Raw genomic sequence first — 24,251 nt, 5'->3', positions numbered from 1 at the left:
TGGAAAGGTAAGGATGATGTTGCTTTATTATTTTACTTTTATTGCAGGAGATCGTTGGCTTCAGCTGGAATGGGCGTGACGGTAAGTAGAGTTTAATTTAGAACAATAAAGAATTGTGTGTTTATTTCAATTAAAGGACTTTATTCTGGGTGTTGTGTTTTTTTTAAATACTTTACTAGAAATTCATGGCGGTCATGTCTAATATTGGCGTGACCCCATGAATTTCGGGCTTAGGTCCAGCGAATAATACAAAGTTGGCCCTAACCCCTTTATTACCCAGTGAGCCACCACACCAGGGCCCTGGATGAGCTGGATACAGCGCCAGAAGATGGCGCTTCTATGAACGCAACATTTTCTGGGGTGGCTGCGGACTGCAGTTCGCAGCAGGGGGGGGCCCACAAAGCTTGGGCCACCCTGCGCTGTGGATTCCAGCCCCCAGCTGCTTAGTTGTACCTGGCTGGACACAAAAATAGGGCGAAGCCCCACGTATTTTTTTTATTTAAACTTATTTCATGAAATTCATGAAATAATAAAAAAAAAAGGGCTTCCCTATATTGTTGTGTCCGGCCAGGTACAAATAGGCAGCTGGGAGTTGGGGGCAGCCCGTTCCTGGATGCTGTACCTGGCTGGCATACAAAAATATGGCAAAGCCCACGTCAAAATTTTTGGGAAAAATTAATTAACAAATAAATAATAATTTAGGGACTGCATCTTTATTAACCCCTCAAGTGTCATTTAGTGTTAAAATAAAGGATTTATTAAAAAAAAAATTGGCGTGGGATCCCCCATAATTTTAGTCTCTACCGGAGGTTAAGCAGACAGCTGGGGCAGAAGTTTGAAGCCTGGGAAGGGGGTAATACCCACGGAGCTTCCCAGGCTACTAATATCAGCCCCCAGCTGAATACCTAGCCTTTACTAGCTATTAAAATGGGAGACCCCCCAAAAAAATTACGTGGGGTCCCCCCTATTTTAATAGCTAGCAAAGGCTAGGCAGACAGCTGGGGGCTGATATTAATAGCCCAGGAAGGGTGCCATGAATATTGGCCCCCTCCCAGGCTAGAAACACCAGCCGTCAGCCGCCCCAGAAATGGCGCAGCCATAGGATGCGCCAATTCTGGCACTTAGCCTCGCTCTTGCACGCTGCCCTGGTGCGGTGGCAGGGGGTAATAGTGGTGGGGTTCATGTCAGCGCCATTTGAAATAACCGGCGGGAAAGCGCAGCACAGAACGGGAAAGCCGGCGGTGAAGTCTTTTCACTGCCGGCTTCCCCGCCCGGGTCCTTCGCTCCCCGCTCCTTGGTGCTGCGCTCCCCGCCCGGTCCTAACTTACGATCAGGATGGGGGGAGTGGAGGAGCGGGGTGGGAGGCTGCGGGGAAGCAGTATGGGGCTGTGTGATTGTTTAAAAGCCGGCGGCTTTTTACCGCCCGCTGGCTTTTAAACAATCAGGAGAATTCTCCCACGCTGGGATGGCATTCTGATGACAGGCTGGTTAGCAGCTGAGCGCTGCCATCCAGCTTGTCATCCTTCAGAGACACTGCAGAGCGCAGGCATTATGGGAACTTCCGATTCCTGTATTCGATATTCTAAAAGTATCGGAATTCCGATACCGCGAATATCGGCCGATACCCGATATTTCAGTATCAGAATGCTCAACACTAGTTATAAGTTGTGGTGCAGCTAAGTCCAATTAACTTCAGTGGAGGCGAGGTGCCCTTTTCCACTATTGTACAAAAGCAATTGAGTCACTTTATTTCCAGAATCACATGGGTTCCCATCTATGTGGAAGGTTTGACCTATCCTAATAATGACATTCCATTGCTAAATTGTCTTTATTTTTTTTTACTAGAGAACATTCATTGTCTTATTCACATCTCTGCCTTTTTGCATCCTAAAGGATTTGCCACTATACATTTTAATGTGAAAAGCCCTAGTTACTAGCGCAAGACAAAGCACAGACTGTAATGCACAGCTGACACAGCGGTGAGGAGTGAGCACTGTCAGTCTTTGTAGCAGCTCTATTAACTCCTTACATGCTGCAGTCAATAGCTACCACAGCATATAAGGTGTTTTGATAAAGGAAAAGCGTAACCTCTGTCACTCTGCTGGCTCCCTGCAGTGTGATCGCAAGGAGCCAATGGTTGCTATGACCTAACACTGGCCTCCAGTTTCCCATAGATCAAAACCTAATAGAGGAACAACCTGTAAGGCAGCCAATCAGTATAACACGAACAGGTTGGATAATGCACTATAGTGTACGATCAGTGCCCACAGTATAATCTATGCGATCAAAGGATTGCATGCTCACATTCCCTTGTGGGACTTTTTTTTTTTTTTTTTTAAATCCTATTTTTCAAATTAAAACGTTATTTATGTAATAAAAAACAAATGTCCAAAAAGAGACATATCTGGTATTTTCAGGTTTGTAATGACCAGCACAATAAAACCATATCATTTACCCCCCTCCAACCCCAAAAGGGATAAAAAAAAATAAAAAAAAAAACACCAGAATTTCCATTCCATGTTGCATTCACATTGCGCATTGGGACTTGCTTTTAAACCCCCTCCCCCCCGCCCCCCCAAACGGGATTTGGACATATGCGCCGATGGGGCTATAGACTATATTGTTGTTGGGAGAGCGAATATAAGCTCTGCCGTGCATAATTTTCGGGTGTGTACACCTACTGGGTGTCCGTTTCCAGCAGGCGCAAATGATGCACGAATCTAATGTTTGTGCTCAGACTTAAGGACCTAGAGGAGACAAAATGTAACACTTCCTAAAATATATACATACAGGAATCAAAAAAAATCCTCTAATTTAGTAATTTAAAGCGGTTAAAAGCATTTTCCACTACTTAGAAAAGCTTTTATTAAATGCAACACTGCACCCTGTAAAATAAAAACTCCATATACTTACCTCCTGAACCAGTGCCGAACATGCTTGTGTCTGCAGGCAGTCATGTCACATTAAGTCTTGGGAGCACTGCAGCCCATCATCTAATACGTTGTAGCACTCACAAGATAAAACTCTGACAAATCCCTATGGTTTTGGACAAGGCAGGTGGCAGCCCATCAGTGGCGGTAGGGCTCGTGTAACTTAATATGTGAGAGACTGCTCCGTTATCGCTGCTCCAGTCTGGAATGTGTTTATATGCTGCTGTTGTTTTACATGGGGCCCTATTCCATGTAGGAAAGGTTTGTTCAAGTAGTGGACAAAACCTTCAAGGGTATATGCTCACAACTTTTTCAGGTGGGAGGGTCCGAATTCCGCCTAGAAAAGTGGTTAATAAATGTGTACAGCAGGTAACAACTTGCTGTGCTTATGTTCTGTCTTTGGAGCTTCTTTTAACTGCTTCAGGTTTCCAAAGACACCAAGCAGTTAAAAGAAGTGACATGACCATTCTTCATGTGTCCTCCGCTTGGAAACCACGCACTATTTTATACCCACAATTAAAAAATAAAAATAAAAAAAAAATCATCAGTGGCAAAAGCCTCTGCAATGGAGGACCAAACAAGCGCAAAAAAAGCTTAAAAAACTCCAAAACATATCTCAGTAAGAAGACGCACAGGAACAAAAAAAGTAAACCACACCAGATTCAGGAGAACAGGTATTTACGGCAGGATGAAAAGTTACATATTTATAGCAAGTAATGGGTCCCCTTTAGCTCCAGCTCCTTGATCTCCAAAATCATTGCCCAGTGTTGGCATAAATATGTGGCCAGTTTGTACTCTTATTTTATTCTGTCTGCTCCCCTGAGTACTCCGTGTTTTGTGTCTTTGTTTCTTTTTCTCTTCCGCCATACCCTTTCAGAGATATGGGTTAGATTAATTTTTATGGCCTTTACCAAGGGGGCGGTGGTCCGAGGACTCTGACGGCGTGACTCTAGGCTGACCTATATTACCCTGTAAGCATCGTTCCCTTGGTAAAGACCATAAAAATTAGCTCAAAATAAAAAGACACATATCTATGGAACTGCATGTAGGATTTAAAAAAAATAACTGACTACTCAGGGGAACAGCGGGAGTTAAATAAGAGAAAAAAACTGGGCACTTTTGACCTGCTGAAAGGACCTCTTTAACCAGTTCAGGAACGGGCCATTTAGCCCCATTTCAGACAGGGCACATTTCGGGGTTTTTCGAACATGTGGTTTAAAAAGCCGTGAAAAAGAAATTTGCTCGTTCGGATAGTCAGACAATTTTTGCTTATTCATTTTTTCATGGTACTTAGGACTTAATTTGTTTTCATACATTTTGGACCACTGCAATACATTTAATATTTGTTCCCCTTTTTGTAACAATTATTTTTAAATATTGGACACTGTTTTTTTGTTTTGTTTTAGTCAATGGGGCGAGGCTAGTAACAATGATTTTGATTGGCAGTATTTTTTTTTTATAAGCTCTGGTGCAGATTCTCATACAGATCAGTGTCCGGCCCATAGATATTTACAGCTCATTTACATATAAGAAAAATGTGCATTTCTCTGGAATAAAACATCAGATCACAGATATCAGGTGTAAAGATCTGAGGTTGTGGGTTGTAAGTAATCATCTAGGCAGGTTAACAATGCAGCAATATTTTATTAATCACATCTATAGTAATGCAGCAATTCCAAGTAAATGGCCAAAATACAGTTCTCTCAGTCCTTAAAGGGGTATTTCCATCTCCAAGATCATATCCCAATATGTAGTAGGTATAATAATATTAGCAAATGCCTCCAATTAGAAATGTAGTATATTTCTTTCTGATTCGCTATGTCTCTTTCCTCATGTGCAAGCATCGCAGGACCTTAGGTATCCATGGTTACGACCACTGATAAAGTGACAGTCAGCTAGTTGCTAGTGGTTGTAACCATGGATACCTAAGGTCCTGCTATGCCTGCACATGAGGAAAGAGACAGAATCAAGAAAACTATACATTTCTAATTGGAGATATTTGCTAATATTATTATTATTACACCTACTACATATTGGGATAGGATCTCGGAGATGGGAATACCCCTTTAAGTTCTCAACCTGGGATCAGTAGTTCCACTTGCTTTGTATCAGGCCATACTCACTGTCTCCCAACTTTTGGTTGGCCCACAGATTTCGTATCTTCTTCCAGTATAGTCTGTAGCCATGGTTCACGATCCTCCAGACGACAGATAAAATGATGGAAGCACAAGTATCCAGCAGCAACAGTCCTAGAATAAAGTTTATATCCAACGACATATCCACAACTGTAGTACGTTTATCCAGCCCAGTTGATAACTGATCTCCAACACTCCATAAGCCAGCCATCCATCCATCAGCTCCACGTCTGCAGCCATAGGTCCTATCCCTCCAATGTCCTTCCATCAACTCCTCCACTAAAACAGGTCTCTCCTTCCCTGGGATCAGCCCCCTCCCAGCTCAGCATTCACTGTAAGCCAAAAAACAATGAAGAATTTTCTAGAAGCCTTCATCTGAGACTGCCTGTAAGACCCCCTGTTGTGACGGCTCCACTGTGTCCACAATCCACACTCACCTAATGAGACCATTGGCTGTTGAAACAATGGACTCCTGAGATAAAAATGAGATTAGTGGAATGCTGGACATTTTACAAGTGAATCTTACATACTGACAAGTAAGCAGAACTATATAAAACATAACAAGTAAATCACTAATAAAACACAATAATATTGACAAAAATGGTGGTCCGTTGCTGGAAAAGTATCATAGTCTTTAATAAGTGGGCAGCTCCTCACATCAGGGTATCATTTTATTCAGCTTCCTTTGTCTAAGTAGACCGATGGATCCTACTGACAGATTCCCTTTAAATGACATAGATGACCAGCAGTGTGAAAAATATTTTTTGCCTTTTTTTTTGTTATAGGTCCTACCAGCTTCTTGGCATTTGCTTCACCTTCACCTGGACATACATTGGTCTATTTTGGAAATCCTACATATTTTGGGAGAAAAGATGCAAGGTATGATTGCTGACTGTATCTGTTCTTGTAATCCTTTTTTTTTTGTGTTTGTTTTTAATAATGACAAAGTAACTGAATAGCTTGGCCTTTTTTTGTCTTTCATTAGAATTTGTCCCCTATTTTGAGTAAGGTGTGGCGTTCATATATACATGTAGCCCATCCACTACTAACTGTAGACTGAGCGCAGCATTCAGCTCAGCAATTCACCTTCCCCTTTGTTCTACTGATTGAAGGGGATCACATACAGTATAGTATGTATGGAACATTGAAGCTTGCATATATTGGAATAGTGATCTTTGTATCTACTTTCTGCACTTATTAATTTTACACTATTTTGCCTCCATAAACGTCACAATCAATACCTGAGCTATCTGAATACAATGACTAGGGAGCTGCGAGTCTGACCATTACTAATGACCATATTAAACAGCAACATGCTTTTGACTGCTCCAAAACCCACCTGAAAAAGAGCTCAGAAAACGATCAAAAGAATGTTTTCCAAAACAAATGTATAGGTTCAATTTGCTGTTCATATGTTCAGCCATTTGAGCTTTTTTTAACCAAGTGGTTAAAAGAAGTGACCTGGCAATTCTTCTGGCATCTTCCACCTTGAAAACGCTTTATTCTTTATAATACAAGTCAAAGGGAAGGCTCAAAAGATGCCCAGGTATCTTTTTGAGCATTTTGTTGTTTTTCTTGGAAAAAAAACCACAAGATTTCTTCATTGTTAAATGATTTAAAAAAAAAAAAAAAAAAGTCCAGAAATCACCAATACAAAAACACCCCCAAAATGTTAGAAAAACTGCTAAAAAAAAAAATGTTGGCAGTCGAAAATGATCAAAAAAGCGCTCAAGAAACGACAAACAAAATTTACAAAATGCTAGAAGAAGAGTTTCCTGAAGCATCGTCTGCGTAAAAAATGGATATTTTTGACTGCCTAAAAAAAAAAAAAATGTGAACATACTCTAAACATGAGAACTTTCTGTATGCGATGACTGAAGGGGCCGGACATCATTCTGATGGGAGCTTGCATGTAGATGACACCCCACATAGCAAAAATCCATATTCAGCAGAACACGATGGGTAGGAAGGAGAACGCTCAATAGAGTAGGGGTGGACATTCAGCATCCAGAGTAAGGTAAGCAAGTTGCAAATTATTATGCAGTATAGAAGGATATCAACACCTTTCAGGTGCAATTTTCAGGCTAAAATCAACTTTTGCAATTTGGGTTTCATTAAAAATTTGAGTTTGAGAGTCCAACAGTGAACCTGTTCTTACCGGAGACTTTAAGACTCTTATGTTCCTTTTTCTGAGCTCCGATCAGTGAATTTATGACCACGAAGCTCAACTCTACTTTTCATGTGGTTATGAATCAGCTGAGAGCAGCTCAAATGAAGAATATTTGGAAGCTCTCAAGTCAGAACATGCTCACTGTTGGATTCTGTTTGTTCCTGCAGCCAGAAATGGGCAACGCAGAACAGAGGTTATAGAAGGTGAAAGATTTTTAATGAAACCCAGGAGAAACAATAAATTTAGCTAAAAATACATAAATAGAAAATTGCCTACAGAAGACGTGTCCATAACCCCTTGAAAGGGGTTCCTCCGGCTTCTCAATGTCGTGTCTGGCTGTAAGACAACTGGCTACAGCAGGAGCCTTCCTCCTCTGCCCTGTGAGCAATAGGACAATGCAGACTGTGATTACCATAGTGCTGAACAGTCAGTTTTCTTGCACGTTACTTACTAATGTTTTATTTTCCTCCTTTTAATATACAGGTCAAATTATTTATGCCCATCAATATATCAATCTGGTTGGAGAAAACTTAACAAATGTGAGCTTATTGGAGGACCACTGTAAAAACCTCCTGTGCAGCCTTATTGCTCTGTCAGCGACTAAATATGCAAAGGTACTTCATTATTGGTGGTCTTTTAATGTTCTTTTGCTACCTCTTTGGTTAGCTGGTAGTGGAAATGTTCTTATCATTGCATTTGGTATACATGAGTTGTATGTGTTTTTTTTTTCTTGCTTGCGTTCATCAGTCAGACATCACATATTGATCGGTGAGTGTACATTATGAACAGTCTGATATACACTGGTTAGCCAAAGCGTCAAATACAGGGGAAGATATGTGAAAAGCCAAAGACATAGCACCCCATAGGGCAAGTTGGTTGTCAAGGTAAATGAGCACATCCGTTGTGCAACTTTGAGGGTTTTTTTTTACATTTGCTAATATGTACTAAAATAAAACATAAGAATGGGTTCCCTGTTTTATTTCAGTTACTTCAATATATTATATGTATAGTTGTGGATTATGGGTGGCAATGGCAACTGTATTTTAATTTTTTTTTCTCTTTTATTTGTATAGAATGTTCGATTTTTAACACAGCATGCCTCCAAAGAGGTCATAAAATACTTTGTGTGTGTATATATGTATATATATATATGTGTGTATATATATATATATATATATATATATATATATATATATATATATATATATGTGTATATATATATATATATATATATATATATATATATATATATATATATATATATATATGTGTATATATATATATATATATATATATATATATATATATATATATATATATATACATACATATACATACAGTACAGACCAAAAGTTTGGATACACCTTCTCATTTAAAGATTTTTCTGTATTTTCATGACTATGAAAATTGTACATTCACACTGAAGGCATCAAAACTATGAATTAACACATGTGGAATTATATACTTAACAAAAAAGTGTGAAACAACTGAAAATATGTCTCATATTCTAGGTTCTTCAAAGTAGCCACCTTTGGCTTTGATAACTGCTTTGCACACTCTTGGCATTCTCTTGATGAGCTTCAATAGGTAGTCACCGGAAATGGTCTTCCAACAATCTTGAAGGAGTTCCCAGAGATGCTTAGCACTTGTTGGCCCTTTTGCCTTCACTCTGCGGTCCAGCTCACCCCAAACCATCTCGATTGGGTTCAGGTCTGGTGACTGTGGAGGCCAGGTCATCTGGCGTAGCACCCCATTACTCTCCTTCTTGGTCAAATAGCCCTTACACAGCCTGGTGGTGTGTTTGGGGTCATTGTCCTGTTGAAAAATAAATGATGGTCCAACTAAACGCAAACCGGATGGAATAGCATGCCGCTGCAAGATGCTGTGGTAGCCATGCTGGTTCAGTATGCCTTCAATTTTGAATAAATCCCCAACAGTGTCACCAGCAAAGCACCATCACACCTCCTCCTCCATGCTTCACGGTGGGAACCATGCATGTAGAGTCCATCCGTTCACCTTTTCTGTGTCGCACAAAGACACGGTGGTTGGAACCAAAGATCTCAAATTTGGACTCATCAGACCAAAGCACAGATTTCCACTGGTCTAATGTCCATTCCTTGTGTTCTTTAGCCCAAACAAGTCTCTTCTGCTTGTTGCCTGTCCTTAGCAGTGGTTTCCTAGCAGCTATTTTACCATGAAGGCCTGCTGCACAAAGTCTCCTCTTAACAGTTGTTGTAGAGATGTGTCTGCTGCTAGAACTCTGTGTGGCATTGACCTGGTCTCTAATCTGAGCTGCTGTTAACCTGCGATTTCTGAGCCTGGTGACTCGGATAAACTTATCCTCAGAAGCAGAGGTGACTCTTGGTCTTCCTTTCCTGGGGCGGTCCTCATGTGAGCCAGTTTCTTTGTAGCGCTTGATGGTTTTTGCAACTACACTTGGGGACTCTTTCAAAGTTTCCCCAATTTTTCGGACTGACTGACCTTCAAGTAATGATGGCCACTCGTTTTTCTTTACTTAGCTGCTTTTTCTTGCCATAATAGAAATTCTAACTGTCTATTCAGTAGGACTATCAGCTGTGTATCCACCAGACTTCTGCACAACACAACTGATGGTCCCTACCCCATTTATAAGGCAAGAAATCCCACTTATTAAACCTGACAGGGCACACCTGTGAAGTGAAAACCATTTCCGGTGACTACCTCTTGAAGCTCATCAAGAGAATGCCAAGAGTGTGCAAAGCAGTCATCAAAGCAAAAGGTGGCTACTTTGAAGAACCTAGAATATAAGACATATTTTCAGTTGTTTCACACTTTTTTGTTAAGTATATAATTCCACATGTGTTAATTCATAGTTTTGATGCCTTCAGTGTGAATGTACAATTTTCATAGTCATGAAAATACAGAAAAATCTTTAAATGAGAAGGTGTGTCCAAACTTTATATATATATATATATATATATATATATATATATATATATATATATATATATATATATATATATATATATATATATGCATGCATGCACGGTGGTCCAAAAGTAGGTGGACAGAAAGTGTAATAAAATGTTCCTGTGCTGAGATAATCTTATAAATGTGTCCCTGCTGTGTACTGTGTATTGGCTGTGTCTGACCGTACAGGGACATGGTCTGATCATACCACATCTCCTGGGTGGGGTGGGGGGCGAGCAAAAGAGTATGCAGATATTACAGCAGGGGGGAATCACAGCTGATTCTTTCTGTGAGGTAAAACATTTCCCTGCCTGTTTTTAAACAATGTTTTTCTTCAAAGAAAGAATCAGCTGTGATCCCGTACTGTAATGTCTGTATACTCTTTTTCTTCCTCCCCTGCCCAGGAGCTGTGGTATGATCAGACCATGTTCCTGTAAGATCAGACACAGCCATTACACAGTATACAGCAGGGGCACATTCTATTACACTTTCTGTCCACCTACTTTTTGACCACCCTGTATATTAGAGTGTATGTTTTTATTCGAGTCTGTTACAGTTAAAGAAGAAAATATTCTTAAAGGGGTTGTCCGGGATCTTAATATTAATGGCCTGTTTTTAAGATAGGTCCTCAATATCTAATTGGTGGGGGGTGCGATACCCCGGCACCCCTCCAAATGAGCCAGATCTACCAAGCTGCAGACTTCCACCATCCTGTCAACTATATATTGGCCATGGCCAGGTACTGCACTATGTAGCTCCACAACTCTGCACACTCAGCCGACACAAAAATAGCTGAACGGCAGGGGGTGTTGGTTGGTCGCGCCCACATTGATCAGATATTGATGATCTATCCTAACGATAAGCCATCTATATAAAACTCCCGGACAATCCCTTTCAAATAAGATCTGTCACCAGATTTCACAATGTAAACAGTATACATTATCACAGGGATCTTAGACTTGATGGGGCTGGTGTACGTACTTTGACGTAAAATGAGCATTTTAGTATTCATCAAGGATACTTTTACAAGGTAATGTACATAAATATTTACACAGATTTTCAAAGTAAGTACACCATGCATTTTACATTTTGGAGAGCTACATAATATGTATTCATTCCTGGTGTGGAATTTGGTGACAGATCTGATTTAAACAGACCTTTTATTTCTTATTTTTATGTGGCGCATTAATTTAAAAATAGTGAGGATTGTAATACAGCCCTAAATCTGAAGTCCATAACAGTGTTTGCTCTCCCATCAGGTTCGCCCCTCTGAAACCCTGAGTAGTCACATTTACTCTTGTCCGTGTATTAAGGAGATGTGGACTTTACTTATTCAACTTCTTGATCATAGAAGCAAAGAATCTTCTTCAGAGGTGAACAGAGCGAGTGTCAGAAGTCTGTTGATATTGCTATCCTAATGTAGTACTGCACCAAGTCTTCTGCTCACATTATATTGTGGCGACTAGGAACCAGCTCCTCATGTCTAGCACTAATACTTTACAGAGGATGGCTGATATACCACAACCTGCGTCTCCGTCATATGCACGGTGGTCACAGCAGAGCCATGTTCTACCATTTCTTCATAGTACTCACTGTAGTTCTTGCGGCTGTGTTTTACCAGTATAACTTTAGCAGGGCTTGGTCCTCCACCATACATCCAATGCTCACAGCAGTGCCATGTCCCCTACAATGGTTACCGCAGTACTGTCTTCTCTTCTTCCTTCAAAATACACACTGGCTACAGCAGCACTCTGCCCCTGGATTTTCTCCAGCACAAATGTAAAGTTTTTGTATCTTCTTCACAAAAGAACACACAAACATTAGACCGCCCCAAATAGAAAGCCTAGCCATGTTGCAAACAGTAATCGTTCAGATCTTGGCTTAACTTTCTTGCCTTAGGGGAGGTGTAAGGGAACAATAAGTGATTGCTGGGGTTCGGCCCCATTCATGGGATCATAATCATATTCCTGTTATCTTATAAATAGGAATTAATGTGCCCAAATTTCAAGTGCAAAACAAATTCTGAATTTTTTTTTTGTTAATTTTGCCTCCCAAAGAGTAATAAATCAAAAAGTTGCAACGAGCTTAAAATGGCATCAATTAAACCTATACCTTGTCTTGCAAAAAATAAGCCCTCGTACCATTGAAAATTGTAAGACTTCAGCCTCTCTGAATATTGCGACACAAAAAACAAGTTTGTTTTTTTTGTCTTTGTTTTTCAAAGTGTATTATATAAAAGACATAACTACACAAATTTGGTATTGCCATAATTGTACTGACCTACAGAATAAAGTTAACTCTTTATTTGTGCAGCATAGTGAGAATTGTAAAATTTCAAATGCAAAACAGAGGCAGAATTTCTGTATTTTTTCCCTAATAAAAAGTTAATAAGTTTAAGTTATATGTACACAAAAATAATTCCACTGACTAACATAACTAAGGCCCCCTTCACATGTCAGTGTTTCCAGTACATGTGGTGACCGTTTTCTCAATGATCTATGGGGCTGCGCACATGTCCGTGTGACTAACACTTAGATATGTTTGTTTTTTTCTGCCACAACACTGATGTCTCTCTCCCGCACACGGATGACAAAAAGTGTGCCGTCCATGTGACACGTACCGGAATAGAAATGACAGCTGTTTAGGTGTTAAAGATGTGCAAACATAGAGCATAGATAGATATGAGGTAAATAGATGATGGATAGAGAGATAGATATGGGGTGGATAGCTAGACAGATATCTGTGAGATATAGAATTAATGCTTTGCGTGTGTAGTTTACTGTACATATATTAAGCTAATAAATGAAAAAAACATGTGGTCCCCCTTATTTTCGATAACTAGCAAAGGTGGAGCAGACAGCTGAGAGCTGATGTTATCAGGCTGGGAAGGTACCTGGATATTGGGCCCTTACCAGTCTAAAAATACTCACAGCCACCCCAGAAGTGGCATATCCATTAGATGCGCCAATTTTGGAGCTTTGCCAGACTCTTCCCGATTGCCTTGGTGCGGTGGCAATCAGGGTAATGGTAGTTGGGGTTGATGACAGCTATGGTTTGTCAAAAATCAGAGTTTTCATCGCGCCCTGGGGCTAGTAATGAAGGTGTCTTTCAGACACCCCCATTACTAACTCAGCAATAAAAAAATAAAAAAAACACACACCAAACTTTATTTGAATAAAGACTCCCCCACACTATCCCTGTTTCACAAATTTATTGAAAAAAAAAAAAGTCCACCCAGGTTCTAAATAATCCACCAAATCTTACGTAGTCCAGAAATTTAATACCTGAAAAACATAAAAAAAGAGAAACGCAAGAGACTGTCCCTCGTTCTGAGCATTGTCTTCCGTACCCGGTGCCTGTGAATAGCTGTAAGTTTACTTCTATTCACAAACCCCGGAGCCGGATTCGGGGAACGTGGACTAGATCAGACCTGCGTGGGAACATTTTTGCTAATAAATTGGTGAACGAGGGACCGTCTCTTGTGTTGCTCTCTTTTTTTATGTTTTTCAGGTATCCATTTATGGGCTATATCGGATTCGGTGGATTACTTCGGACCTGCATGGAATTTTTTTCTCCCAATAAGTTGGTGAATGAGGGACAGTGTGGAGGAGTTTTTATTCAAATTAAGTTGTTTTGTTTTTTTGATTACTGGGTTAGTAATGGGGGTGTTTGATAGGCACCTCTCCATTACTAACACCAGGGCTTGATGGCATCTGTGATTTTTCACAAATCACAGTTGACATCAACCCCAATACCATCACCCTGATTGCCAACGCACCAGGGCAATCTGGAAGAGTCTGGCAAAGCACCAGAATTGGCACATCTAGTGGATGCGCCAATTCTGGGGCGGCTGCAAGCTAATATTTTTAGGCTGAGATGGGCCTAATAATCAGGGAACTTCCTAGCCTGATAATGTAAGCCCACAGCTGTCTACTTTACCTTTGCTGGTTATCAAAAATAGGGGGGACCTCACTTTGTTTTATTTATTAGTTTAATACAAGTACAGTACACTGCACATGCAAAGCACTAATTATATATCTCACTGATACCTGTCTATCTCAATCGTTGCACATCTTTAACACTTACACATCTGTCATTTCGATTCTGCATTCTATTCCAATACTGTCACACGGATGGTGCACTCCGACAACACACGGATGTTACACAGATGACACACATGGACACAGATGACAGTGGTACTGTTTTACCTTGTACTGGAAATATCAGGACCTGTGAAAGAGGCCTAGTGCAGTAAAATGAAGCCCTCGTACAACTAAAAAAAAAAAACCCATAAAATAAATTTATGGTTCCTCTAACGTGACCATAAAAAAAAAAATAAATAAATTTTGGTTTGTCATAAGAGCCAATACAGGCTGTGACGCAAGGGGTTAATAATGTAGTCCTAATTGTGCCTATGTAAGCTGTAGTTTATGTAGGAACATACCGTGATTATATTAAAACTTCTGTGTCTGTTTTTTATTTGTTTTTTACTTTTTATTTCAGAGTTTCTGGACATTAGTGAGTACTATATTGAGGCATTTACTACAGGGATCAAGTGAAAGTGGAGCACACCCCATTTGTAGTGTGGTGCAATGTAAAGACCCCTTGGGATTCTGCTGGTGGTTAATTTCACATCTGTCACCATTATATCTACTAGATCGCAATGGCATTGCAGATAAAAAGGTGAGTGTTTTTTGTTTGTTTTTTATGAACTTGGACCATTATGTAAGCCTTTGTTTATTTTTTATCAGATGTGAGAATAGGACCTTTGCAGCACCCAGTCGTCCCCCTGGTCAGATGTAGGGGGGCTCACATAACACACTCAGTAATCCTATACAGTGTTTCTCACTGGCTGACCCAAATTGCTGCGGGAGGCAAAGGCATCTCTTTTCTGTTTCACCTCTGGGTGTTTTTGTAGCACCAAACCACGGACAACGGAGGAAACATTAATGGATTAGCAGCCATTTATTAAAGGGGTTTTCCAGGACTTTTATTATTTCTTGCTAAGTAGCTAACCACTTACAGACAAGTAGTTGCAAACTTCCTGCCTATTGTGCCTGGCTTCTGCTGACGCCACCTCGACAGAGCAGCATCTTCTCTTCCCTTCTGCTCACAGCCAATGTCATGCTGATTGACAGCTGGCTCCCCGCTGCCTAACTACAGGGAGCTGGCTGCCAATCTGCATAAGGTCGGCAGTGACACCAGAGCGAAAAAGAAAGAGCTGCTCTGTTGACGATTGGTGAATTGAAGCTTGGGAATCTCCAAGTGAACTGTCCAGTGCAGAACAGGCAGACAATTGGCAACTATCTGCCTGTTAGTACCATGCACAAAAATAAGTCTTCAATAACCCCTTTAAGTCTTGGAGGTTAGATTTTAATTTTTCCTCTTTTTTTTTTTTTTTTTTTTTTAAAAAATTTTTTTGGGTTTTTTTGGTTTAAACCCATAGTACATGTGAAAACAAATTATGTAATATATCCTATTGGAGAAATTCGCTTCTTTCTCCTCCTGGACTGATCATTCATTGCCAAAGTTATCAAGTAACGGGTGAAATCTTTATTCAGTGAATCCAGATTTTACCATTACTGAGAAAGTTCTGTTTCAGGAGAACTTGCAGCAGAATCTATGTGTCTGCCTTTAGTTTCTCCCTCCCCACTCCATAGAATTTTAAAAGCACCAATGGTCATCTCCTATCTCCGTCTTGGGAAAATGTCTTCACTGAGTACCAATTTTTCCCATGAATTGAGTGAATGGTTAGTTCATGAGGAGAGAGAATTTCTCTGATAGGATATATTACAAAGTTTTTTTATTTTCACGTGAAATATTGAATTATAAGCAACAATCAAAATGATGCTTACTTTTTAACCACTTACCCACATAGTAGGTACTGGTATGTCCCATGCCGGCTCCCTGACCATGATGCAGGCTCCGCATACGAGCCAGCATCTTTCCCAGCTGATGATGCCTCAAGTATTCAGCCATCATCTGCCCTTAACAACCGCAGGTGGAGCAGAGCTCCGCTTACGGCTGTTAACATGTTAAATGCCTCTGTCAATCTCCGATCGCGGCAGTTAATGTGCGCTGGCAGGGGGGTGCATCATTCCATCGGCGCGTCCATGACGTGATGGATTGCCATGACAGTCAGGGGTCTGCTGAAGACCCCTATGCCTGTCATCACGGTACTCCTGTGAAAACCAACCCTTGGCTGGCATTCATAGGAGAGCGTGATTTCTGCTATATACAGCAATGCTGTGGCATTGCTGTATGTAGCACAAACAATCAGATAAGCACAGCTTCAAGTCCCTTAGGGGGACTAATAAATACAGTGAAAAGTTAAAAAAAAATATATAAAATAATCAGCCCTCTTTTCACACATTAAAAAAAATACATAAATTTGGTATCTCTGTATTCATAATAGTCCAATCCATCAAAATATAAAATAAATTAATCCGATAGGTAAACGGCGTATCAAGAAAGCAATCAAAACCCCAGAATTACAGTTTTTCGGCCGCCACAATAACACATACAAATGTACTAAGAGGCGATCAAAACATCGCATCTATCCACAAAAGTGATATAGATAAAAATGTCTACTCAGCGCCAATCAAGCACTCACACAGGTCCATATCTTGAAAATGTAAAATGTTACTGCTCTCAGAAAATGATGACACAAGTGAAATTTTTTTTGTACAAATTCCTGAAAAAATTTTCACCACTTAAATAAACTAAAAACTATACATATATGGTATCTGTGTAATCGTACTGACTTGGAGAATCATATTCCCATGTAATTTTTACTGCAAATGAACGCTATTAATAAACTCCCGTCCCCACCCAAAAAAAAATAGTTGAATTGCTTTTTTTCTCGCTATTTCGCTGCATTTGGAATATTTTTTTCCCGCTTTCCAGTACATCACATGATAAAATTGTCCAAAAGTACAAATCGTTCCACAAAAAAACAAGCCCGCACACGACTATGTAGACTGAAAAATATAAAAGTTACGGCCCTTGGAATACAGGGAGGAAAAAAAGGCAAAAAAAAAAAACCGGAAAATCGCCCTGTCGGGAAGGGGTTAAGGTCCACCGGGTTGTTGGTAGAATGGAAAAAAAAAAAACACGCATGATATGTTTATCATATACTTATATAATGACACCCAAAAACAGAATAGTGGCATTTTGGTGACAGGCTCTTGTTAGTAAATTGATGATAATAATTTGAGTTTTATAAAATAAAATTTGCATATTTTTTGCTACTTTTTTCAACAGATTGAAATCACCTCTAATTGGAAGTTTGTGGAGCACCTTTTAAAGAAGTCTAGTGCTAATCAGGTGGGCTATGGCCTACTAATGTTGTATTCTTCCTAGCCCGCACTGCTCTATCTTTTGTGTACAATTGGTAAGAACCGTGATAAAAGTTGTAATAATTCTCCTATTGTGTTTCTACTGTAAAGTCCGGAATCCTGGAGGACCAACTGCGGATGCATCTCCAGTGCTGCTTGTCATTATGTGACGTCTGGGAACCCAATCTAACAGTAGTCACTATACTGTGGGAGTATTACAGCAAAAATTTGGTGAGATGTAGGAATTATAAATATTTTATGAAGGTGTAATCGGATAGAAAAATGCATTAAGTATATGGTTTGTATAGTAATCTGAAGGTGTACTTCAGAGACATTGGTAACCCCAAAAAAGTATAGTTCTCTCCTGAGTGTCTATGAGCAGGGTCAATTCGTTATGTGTCTTTAATTGACCAGTTTAAAAAATACAATATTTCATATTTTAGGCTGAACGAAATAAAGACATTTTCAAAAATGAGCACTAAATAAATGGGCTGGTATAGTATCCTGTGGTATAGTCAGATCTGTGTTTTGACTTCAGCTGGTCTTCCCATTCATACTGATAGGGTTGCAAGGAAATGTTTTTGGCTCATGTAAGAGTTCTAAACATTTTATATTGATGGTCATTCATAAATCAACATGAGACTCAAGTGTTAATGACACTGCTTAACATGCAGTACAAAAAATGCACTGTGAAGTCCTGTGTGATTTATGCTAAAACCATGCAGGCAACCACATCTTTATTGCACATTGGCCAGCAGAACGGTGTGTGGCGGTTGCTGAAGTACCTAGAACTGTACAGCTGTGTCTTGTATGGTTTAATACCTTCACTGCAGCACATAAAACAGCACAGCTGTGTGCTGTAGGGCTGAACGCCTTCACTGCAGCACATAAAACTGCACAGCTGTGTTGTAGGGCTGAACATCTTCACTGCAGTACATAAAACTCTACAGCTGTGTGTTGTAGGGCTGAACGCCTTCACTGCAGTATATAAAACTGCACAGCTGTGTGTTGTAGGGCTGAACGCCTTCACTGCAGCACATAAAACTGCACAGCTGTGTGCTGTAGGGCTGAACGCCTTCACTGCAGCACATAAAACAGCACAGCTGTGTGCTGTAGGGCTGAACGCCTTCACTGCAGCACATAAAACTGCACAGCTGTGTTGTAGGGCTGAACATCTTCACTGCAGTACATAAAACTCTACAGCTGTGTGTTGTAGGGCTGAACGCCTTCACTGCAGTATATAAAACTGCACAGCTGTGTGTTGTAGGGCTGAACGCCTTCACTGCAGCACATAAAACTGCACAGCTGTGTGTTGTAGGGCTGAACGCCTTCACTGCAGTATATAAAACTGCACAGCTGTGTGTTGTAGGGTTGAACGCCTTCACTGCAGTATATAAAACTGCACAGCTGTGTCTTGTATTGCTTGAACGCCTTCACTGCAGTATATAAAACTGCACAGCTGTGTGTTGTAGGGCTGAACGCCTTCACTGCAGCACATAAAACTGCACAGCTGTGTGTTGTAGGGCTGAACGCCTTCACTGCGGTATATAAAACTGCACAGCTGTGTCTTGTAGGGCTTGAACGCCTTCACTGCAGTATATAAAACTGCACAGCTGTGTCTTGTAGGGCTTGAACGCCTTCACTGCAGTATATAAAACTGCACAGCTGTGTGTTGTAGGGCTTGAACGCCTTCACTGCAGTATATAAAACTGCACAGCTGTGTGTTGTAGAGCTGAACGCCTTCACTGCAGTATATAAAACTGCACAGCTGTGTGTTGTAGGGCTGAACGCCTTCACTGCAGTATATAAAACTGCACAGCTGTGTTGTAGGGCTGAACGCCTTCACTGCTGTATATAAAACTGCACAGCTGTGTTGTAGGGCTGAACGCCTTCACTGCAGTATATAAAACTGCACAGCTGTGTGTTGTAGGGCTGAACGCCTTCACTGCAGTATATAAAACTGCACAGCTGTGTTGTAGGGCTGAACGCCTTCACTGCAGTATATAAAACTGCACAGCTGTGTGTTGTAGGGCTGAACGCCTTCACTGCAGTATCTAAAACTGCACAGCTGTGTGTTGTAGGGCTGAACGCCTTCACTGCAGTATCTAAAACTGCACAGCTGTGTGTTGTAGGGCTGAACGCCTTCACTGCAGTATATAAAACTGCACAGCTGTGTGTTGTAGGGCTGAACATTTTCACTTCAGCACATAAAACTGCACAGCTGTGTGTTGTAGGGCTGAATTCCTTCACTGCAGTATATAAAACTGCACAGCTGTGTGTTGTAGGGTTGAACGCCTTCACTGCAGTATATAAAACTGCACAGCTGTGTCTTGTATTGCTTGAACGCCTTCACTGCAGTACATAAAACTCTACAGCTGTGTGTTGTAGGGCTGAACGCCTTCACTGCGGTATATAAAACTGCACAGCTGTGTCTTGTAGGGTTTGAACGTCTTCACTGCGGTATATAAAACTGCACAGCTGTGTCTTGTAGGGCTTGAACGCCTTCACTGCAGTATATAAAACTGCACAGCTGTGTGTTGTAGGGCTGAACGCCTTCACTGCAGTATATAAAACTGCACAGCTGTGTGTTGTAGGGCTGAATGCTTTCACTACAGTATCTAAAACTGCACAGCTGTGTGTTGTAGGGCTTCACTGCAGCACATAAAATTGCACAGCTGTGTTGTAGGGCTGAACGTCCTCACTGCAGTATATAAAACGGCACAGCTTTGTGTTGTAGGGATGAACGCCTTCACTGCAGCACATAAAACTGCACAGCTGTGTCTTGTAGGGCTGAACGCCTTCACTGCAGTATCTAAAACCGCACAGCTGTGTTGTAGGGTTTGAACGCCTTCACTGCAGTATATAAAACTGCACAGCTGTGTTGTAGGGCTGAACATCTTCACTGCAGTACATAAAACTCTACAGCTGTGTGTTGTAGGGCTGAACGCCTTCACTGCAGCACATAAAACTGCACGGCTGTGTATTTTAGGGCTGAGCAGCAGTACCAGATGCAGAAACATGAACATATACATGCTATTGTGAATCTTATAGCTTCTGGAATGTACATACGGTAGTTAGTCTTTTCCTTAATTTACCAGCTAAATGTAGGCTTTCTTCTTCTTTTCTTACTTGAGAATTACTAACTGTTGTCTTGCCCCTTTTTTTTTATTCTAGAACTGTTTATTTAACATATCCTGGCTTGGATTAAAATCCCTGGCCAGTGTCAGTAAAACCCCTTATTCCATGCTGGAAGTTGTGAAAAGCTGTTGTGTGGAGGATCAGAGTCCCGACTTGTACAAGTCCGATAACAGCTACCTTATTTTCTTACGGATCTTGGCCCGTCTAATGAAAAAAGCCAAAGATCGTGTTGGTGCACATCCTTGGAAGCAAATTAAAGGAAGGTTAGTATTTTTCATTCTGTTGAGTACCTGCTTTGTTGTTAATGCTGCTGTTATGTAATGTTAGTAATTTTATTTTATTATTGGCCTTCGTTTATAAAATTCTGCAATTTCTAGCAAATTGCTTTATCCCTTTATCAATTTCTGTTCTTACTGATTTAGATGGAGATGTTAAATGTAGAGTTTATATCTACTCTAATTCATTGCATGGGTTGTATTTGGTGCTTTTCTATTGTGTATTACTTTACTATGTTGTATTCCTTTGGTGTTTTCTCCTCACTTCGATAGAGTATATATTGACCTATTGTTTTATCGTTGACTGGATGGATATATTTGAATCTTAAGCCCCCGTCACACTAAGCGAGATCGCTGCTGAGTCACAAGTTTTGTGACACAACAGCGACCTCAGCAGCGATCTCGCTATGTTTGACACGTAGCAGCGACCAGGCCCCTGCTGTGAGATCACTGGTTGTGTCGAAATGGCCTGGACCATTTTTTGATCATTGAGGTCCCGCTGGGTAGCATGCATCGGTGTGTTTGACACCTTACCAACGACCTCGTTGGCGACTCAGAACTGAGAAGTCGTCCCTCATCGAGGTCTGAATCATCAGAGTAGCTGCTATGTGACAGGGCCCCAACGACCGCCGACATCGTTATACAGATCGTTACGGGTCGCCGTATCATTGCTGCGTCGTTGGGAAGATCTGACTGTTTGACATATCACCAGCGACCACATAGCAACGCATCAACAATCCCTGCCAGGTCGTATCGTTGTCGGGATCGCTGTAGCGTCACTAAGTGTGACGGTACCTTTAATCACAGAAGTAAATTTCTTTCTTTGACAGAATCTACTCCAAATTTCATCAAAGGAAAATGCAGGAGCTCTCAGAAGTTGGCTTGCAGAACTTTTTTATGCTTTTTCTGTTACTGGCTACTTTAGCAGAGACTGAAGATGTCACAAGCCGTGTTTTGGACCTCTTAAATTTTTTAGTTCGTTCCAATCTTAGTTCTGCCCAGCAGGCTCTAATATGGAGAGGCAATTTTGCCTTCATGCTAATTTATGTGGAGAAAAACATGGATATAAGTGTTTTGGCTGAAAAACTCTCCCATAGTTTTCGCGAGACTGCCAAAGAGTTCTTGGTTTCTAAAGGTGACTATGGCCAGAAACATACACACTGGACCCTGCTTTCCACATATGTTGATGGCGTCCAAGAGGTTTTTGAGACAAACAGCCTTCTACAGCTTTCAGAAGAAAAGTTACTAAATGATGGTTTCAGTATGTTGCTGCCAGCGTGTCGCGAGTCAGAGTTGAGTGCTGTTCTTCATTTTCTGCAAACAGCCATTGCAAGACTCAGGTAAGAAAAAAAAAAAAGATTTTTTTTTTTTTGTGTAAGTTTTTATTCTTATTACTAATTAATCTTTAAATGTAGGATAAATATATCTTTTTTTTATTATTTTACATTTCTGAATAACTTTCCAAAAAAAATCACGGTGTTCATTTTATGTAGACATTGGAAAACTGTAATAAATCCTAAAAATGACAGGTAATCTGTCACTACACAGAAGGTACCGTGTTTGACACATTAGCCACGATAATTATGTGAACTGTTAAACTATGTAATTGACAGTTATTTAGAATTATGTGTTGCCATACCATCCCCTGCCACAGCCAGATTTATTTTGCTGCTTTTTTATTTTTTTAAACCCTTCACGACCTTTGACGTAACCATTCGGTCCATTTTCTCCTATTATTTATTTTGAAAATTGAAAACTTAAGGGCAAGCCAACATTTTAGTGGGAAAAAAAATGGTAATTTTCCAGTGACTCAATCCAATGTTATACAATTCTGTGAATCGCCTGAGGGTTAAAAAATGCTCACTACACCCCTAGACTAATTCCAAAATGGGGGTCACTTGTTCGGGTTTCTGAGGTTTTGATAAATCAGGGGCTCTTCAAATGTGACCTGGGATCCACAATCTATTTCAGCCAATTTTGCGCTCCAGAATTCAAATGGCGCTCCTTCCCTTCCGAGCCCTGCTGTGCGCCCAAACAGTACTTTTCCCCCACATATTGGGTTTCTGCGTACTCAGGAGAAACTTTGCAACAATTGCATGGTCAATTTTCACCAGTTACCCTTTTGAAAATGCAAAGTTTGGGACTAAAGCAACATTTTTGTGGGAAAAAGTAAAATTTTCATTTTTTCCTTCCACATTGCTTTAATTCTGGTGAAGCCCCTAAAAGGTTAATATACTTATTGAATCAATTAAGCAATTAAAATAACAGCTGTGCTTGCTTATATATAGCTTCATCATATTCCACAGCGCTTTACAGACATTATCATCACTGTCCCCATTGGGGCTCACAATCTAGATTACCTATCAGTATGTCTTTGGAGTGTGGGAGGAAACCAGAGAACTCGGAGGAAACCCACACAAACACAGGGAGGACATATAAACTCCTTGCAGATGTTGTCCTTGGTGGGATTTGAATCCAGGACCCCAGCGCTGCAGTTGGCAACCACTCAGCTATTGTGGCTTCACCTATGAGCTATGGGCTATCAGCACTTACATTAGCTCTGTTGATGAGTCTAATCTGGCAGCCCACACACGACACTTTCCTGAAGGATTTTGCTTTTTGTCTCGTGTCTTTTTTCTTTTTATATTTTTTTTCTTATTTTTTTTTTTTAATGTAACAATTTTATTACGCTATCACTAAGTCTAACCCTAAACCAATCCCTAATCCTATTTAGGGGTAGAAAAAGTGTAAATGTTCAAGCAATTCTTAGTAATGAATGAAGCTGCTCATCTTCTGTCATGTCGGTCGCTGCTTTTGCTGAATGCAAAAGCCTAGATGAGTTTGCCATAGACTACTATGCTCTGGCAGCAACATATGACTGCTTATTTCATTGTACCGCGTAAGCTACATCAAATGGGCACTCGTTAATCATATTGACAGTGGGGGCCACTTGCTGGTAAGGAATTTGCATCTCCATAGACATTGGCGATCAGGACCATGGTTCCTGTAAATCACCTGCCAACCTTATTCTCCCTCTCCAGTACACACACACACACTCTCTCACTCTCTCTCTCTCTCTCTCTCTCTCTCTCTCTCTCTCTCTCTCTCTCTCTCTCTCTCTCTCTCTCTCTCTCTCTCTCTCTCTCTCTCTCTCTCTCTCTCTCTCTCTCTCTCGTACACCATCTCTCTCTCTATCTCTCTCTCTCTCTCTCTCTCTCTCTCTCTCTCTCGTACACCATCTCTCTCTCTCTCTCTCTCTCTCTCTCTCGTACACCATCTCTCTCTCTCTCTCTCTCGTACACCATCTCTCTCTATCT

General features: G+C 40.6%; 1 protein-coding gene across 2 annotated transcripts in view; it reads left to right on the top strand.

Moving 5' to 3' along the window:
• MMS22L (MMS22 like, DNA repair protein) overlaps nt 1–24,251 on the top strand; it is a 140,202-nt gene that overhangs the window by 38,316 nt on the left and 77,635 nt on the right. Inside the window, exons 6-13 of one of the 2 annotated variants that reach the window (XM_073675735.1) lie at nt 5,851–5,944; nt 7,719–7,849; nt 11,444–11,557; nt 14,688–14,867; nt 17,448–17,510; nt 17,633–17,752; nt 20,696–20,922; nt 21,765–22,274. In XM_073675735.1, coding sequence (XP_073531836.1) covers nt 5,851–5,944; nt 7,719–7,849; nt 11,444–11,557; nt 14,688–14,867; nt 17,448–17,510; nt 17,633–17,752; nt 20,696–20,922; nt 21,765–22,274 — 1,439 coding nt within the window. The remainder of the gene's footprint in view (nt 1–5,850; nt 5,945–7,718; nt 7,850–11,443; nt 11,558–14,687; nt 14,868–17,447; nt 17,511–17,632; nt 17,753–20,695; nt 20,923–21,764; nt 22,275–24,251) is intronic. The other variant, XM_073675736.1, reaches the window with a different exon arrangement.

This window comes from Phyllobates terribilis, unplaced genomic scaffold (assembly GCF_046119375.1).
Source record: "Phyllobates terribilis strain yellow unplaced genomic scaffold, ASM4611937v1 Scaffold_3__8_contigs__length_932513732, whole genome shotgun sequence".
NCBI lineage: Eukaryota > Metazoa > Chordata > Amphibia > Anura > Dendrobatidae > Phyllobates > Phyllobates terribilis.
Note: the sequence above shows the minus strand (reverse complement) of the source record. Positions and strands in the feature narration are given on the sequence as shown.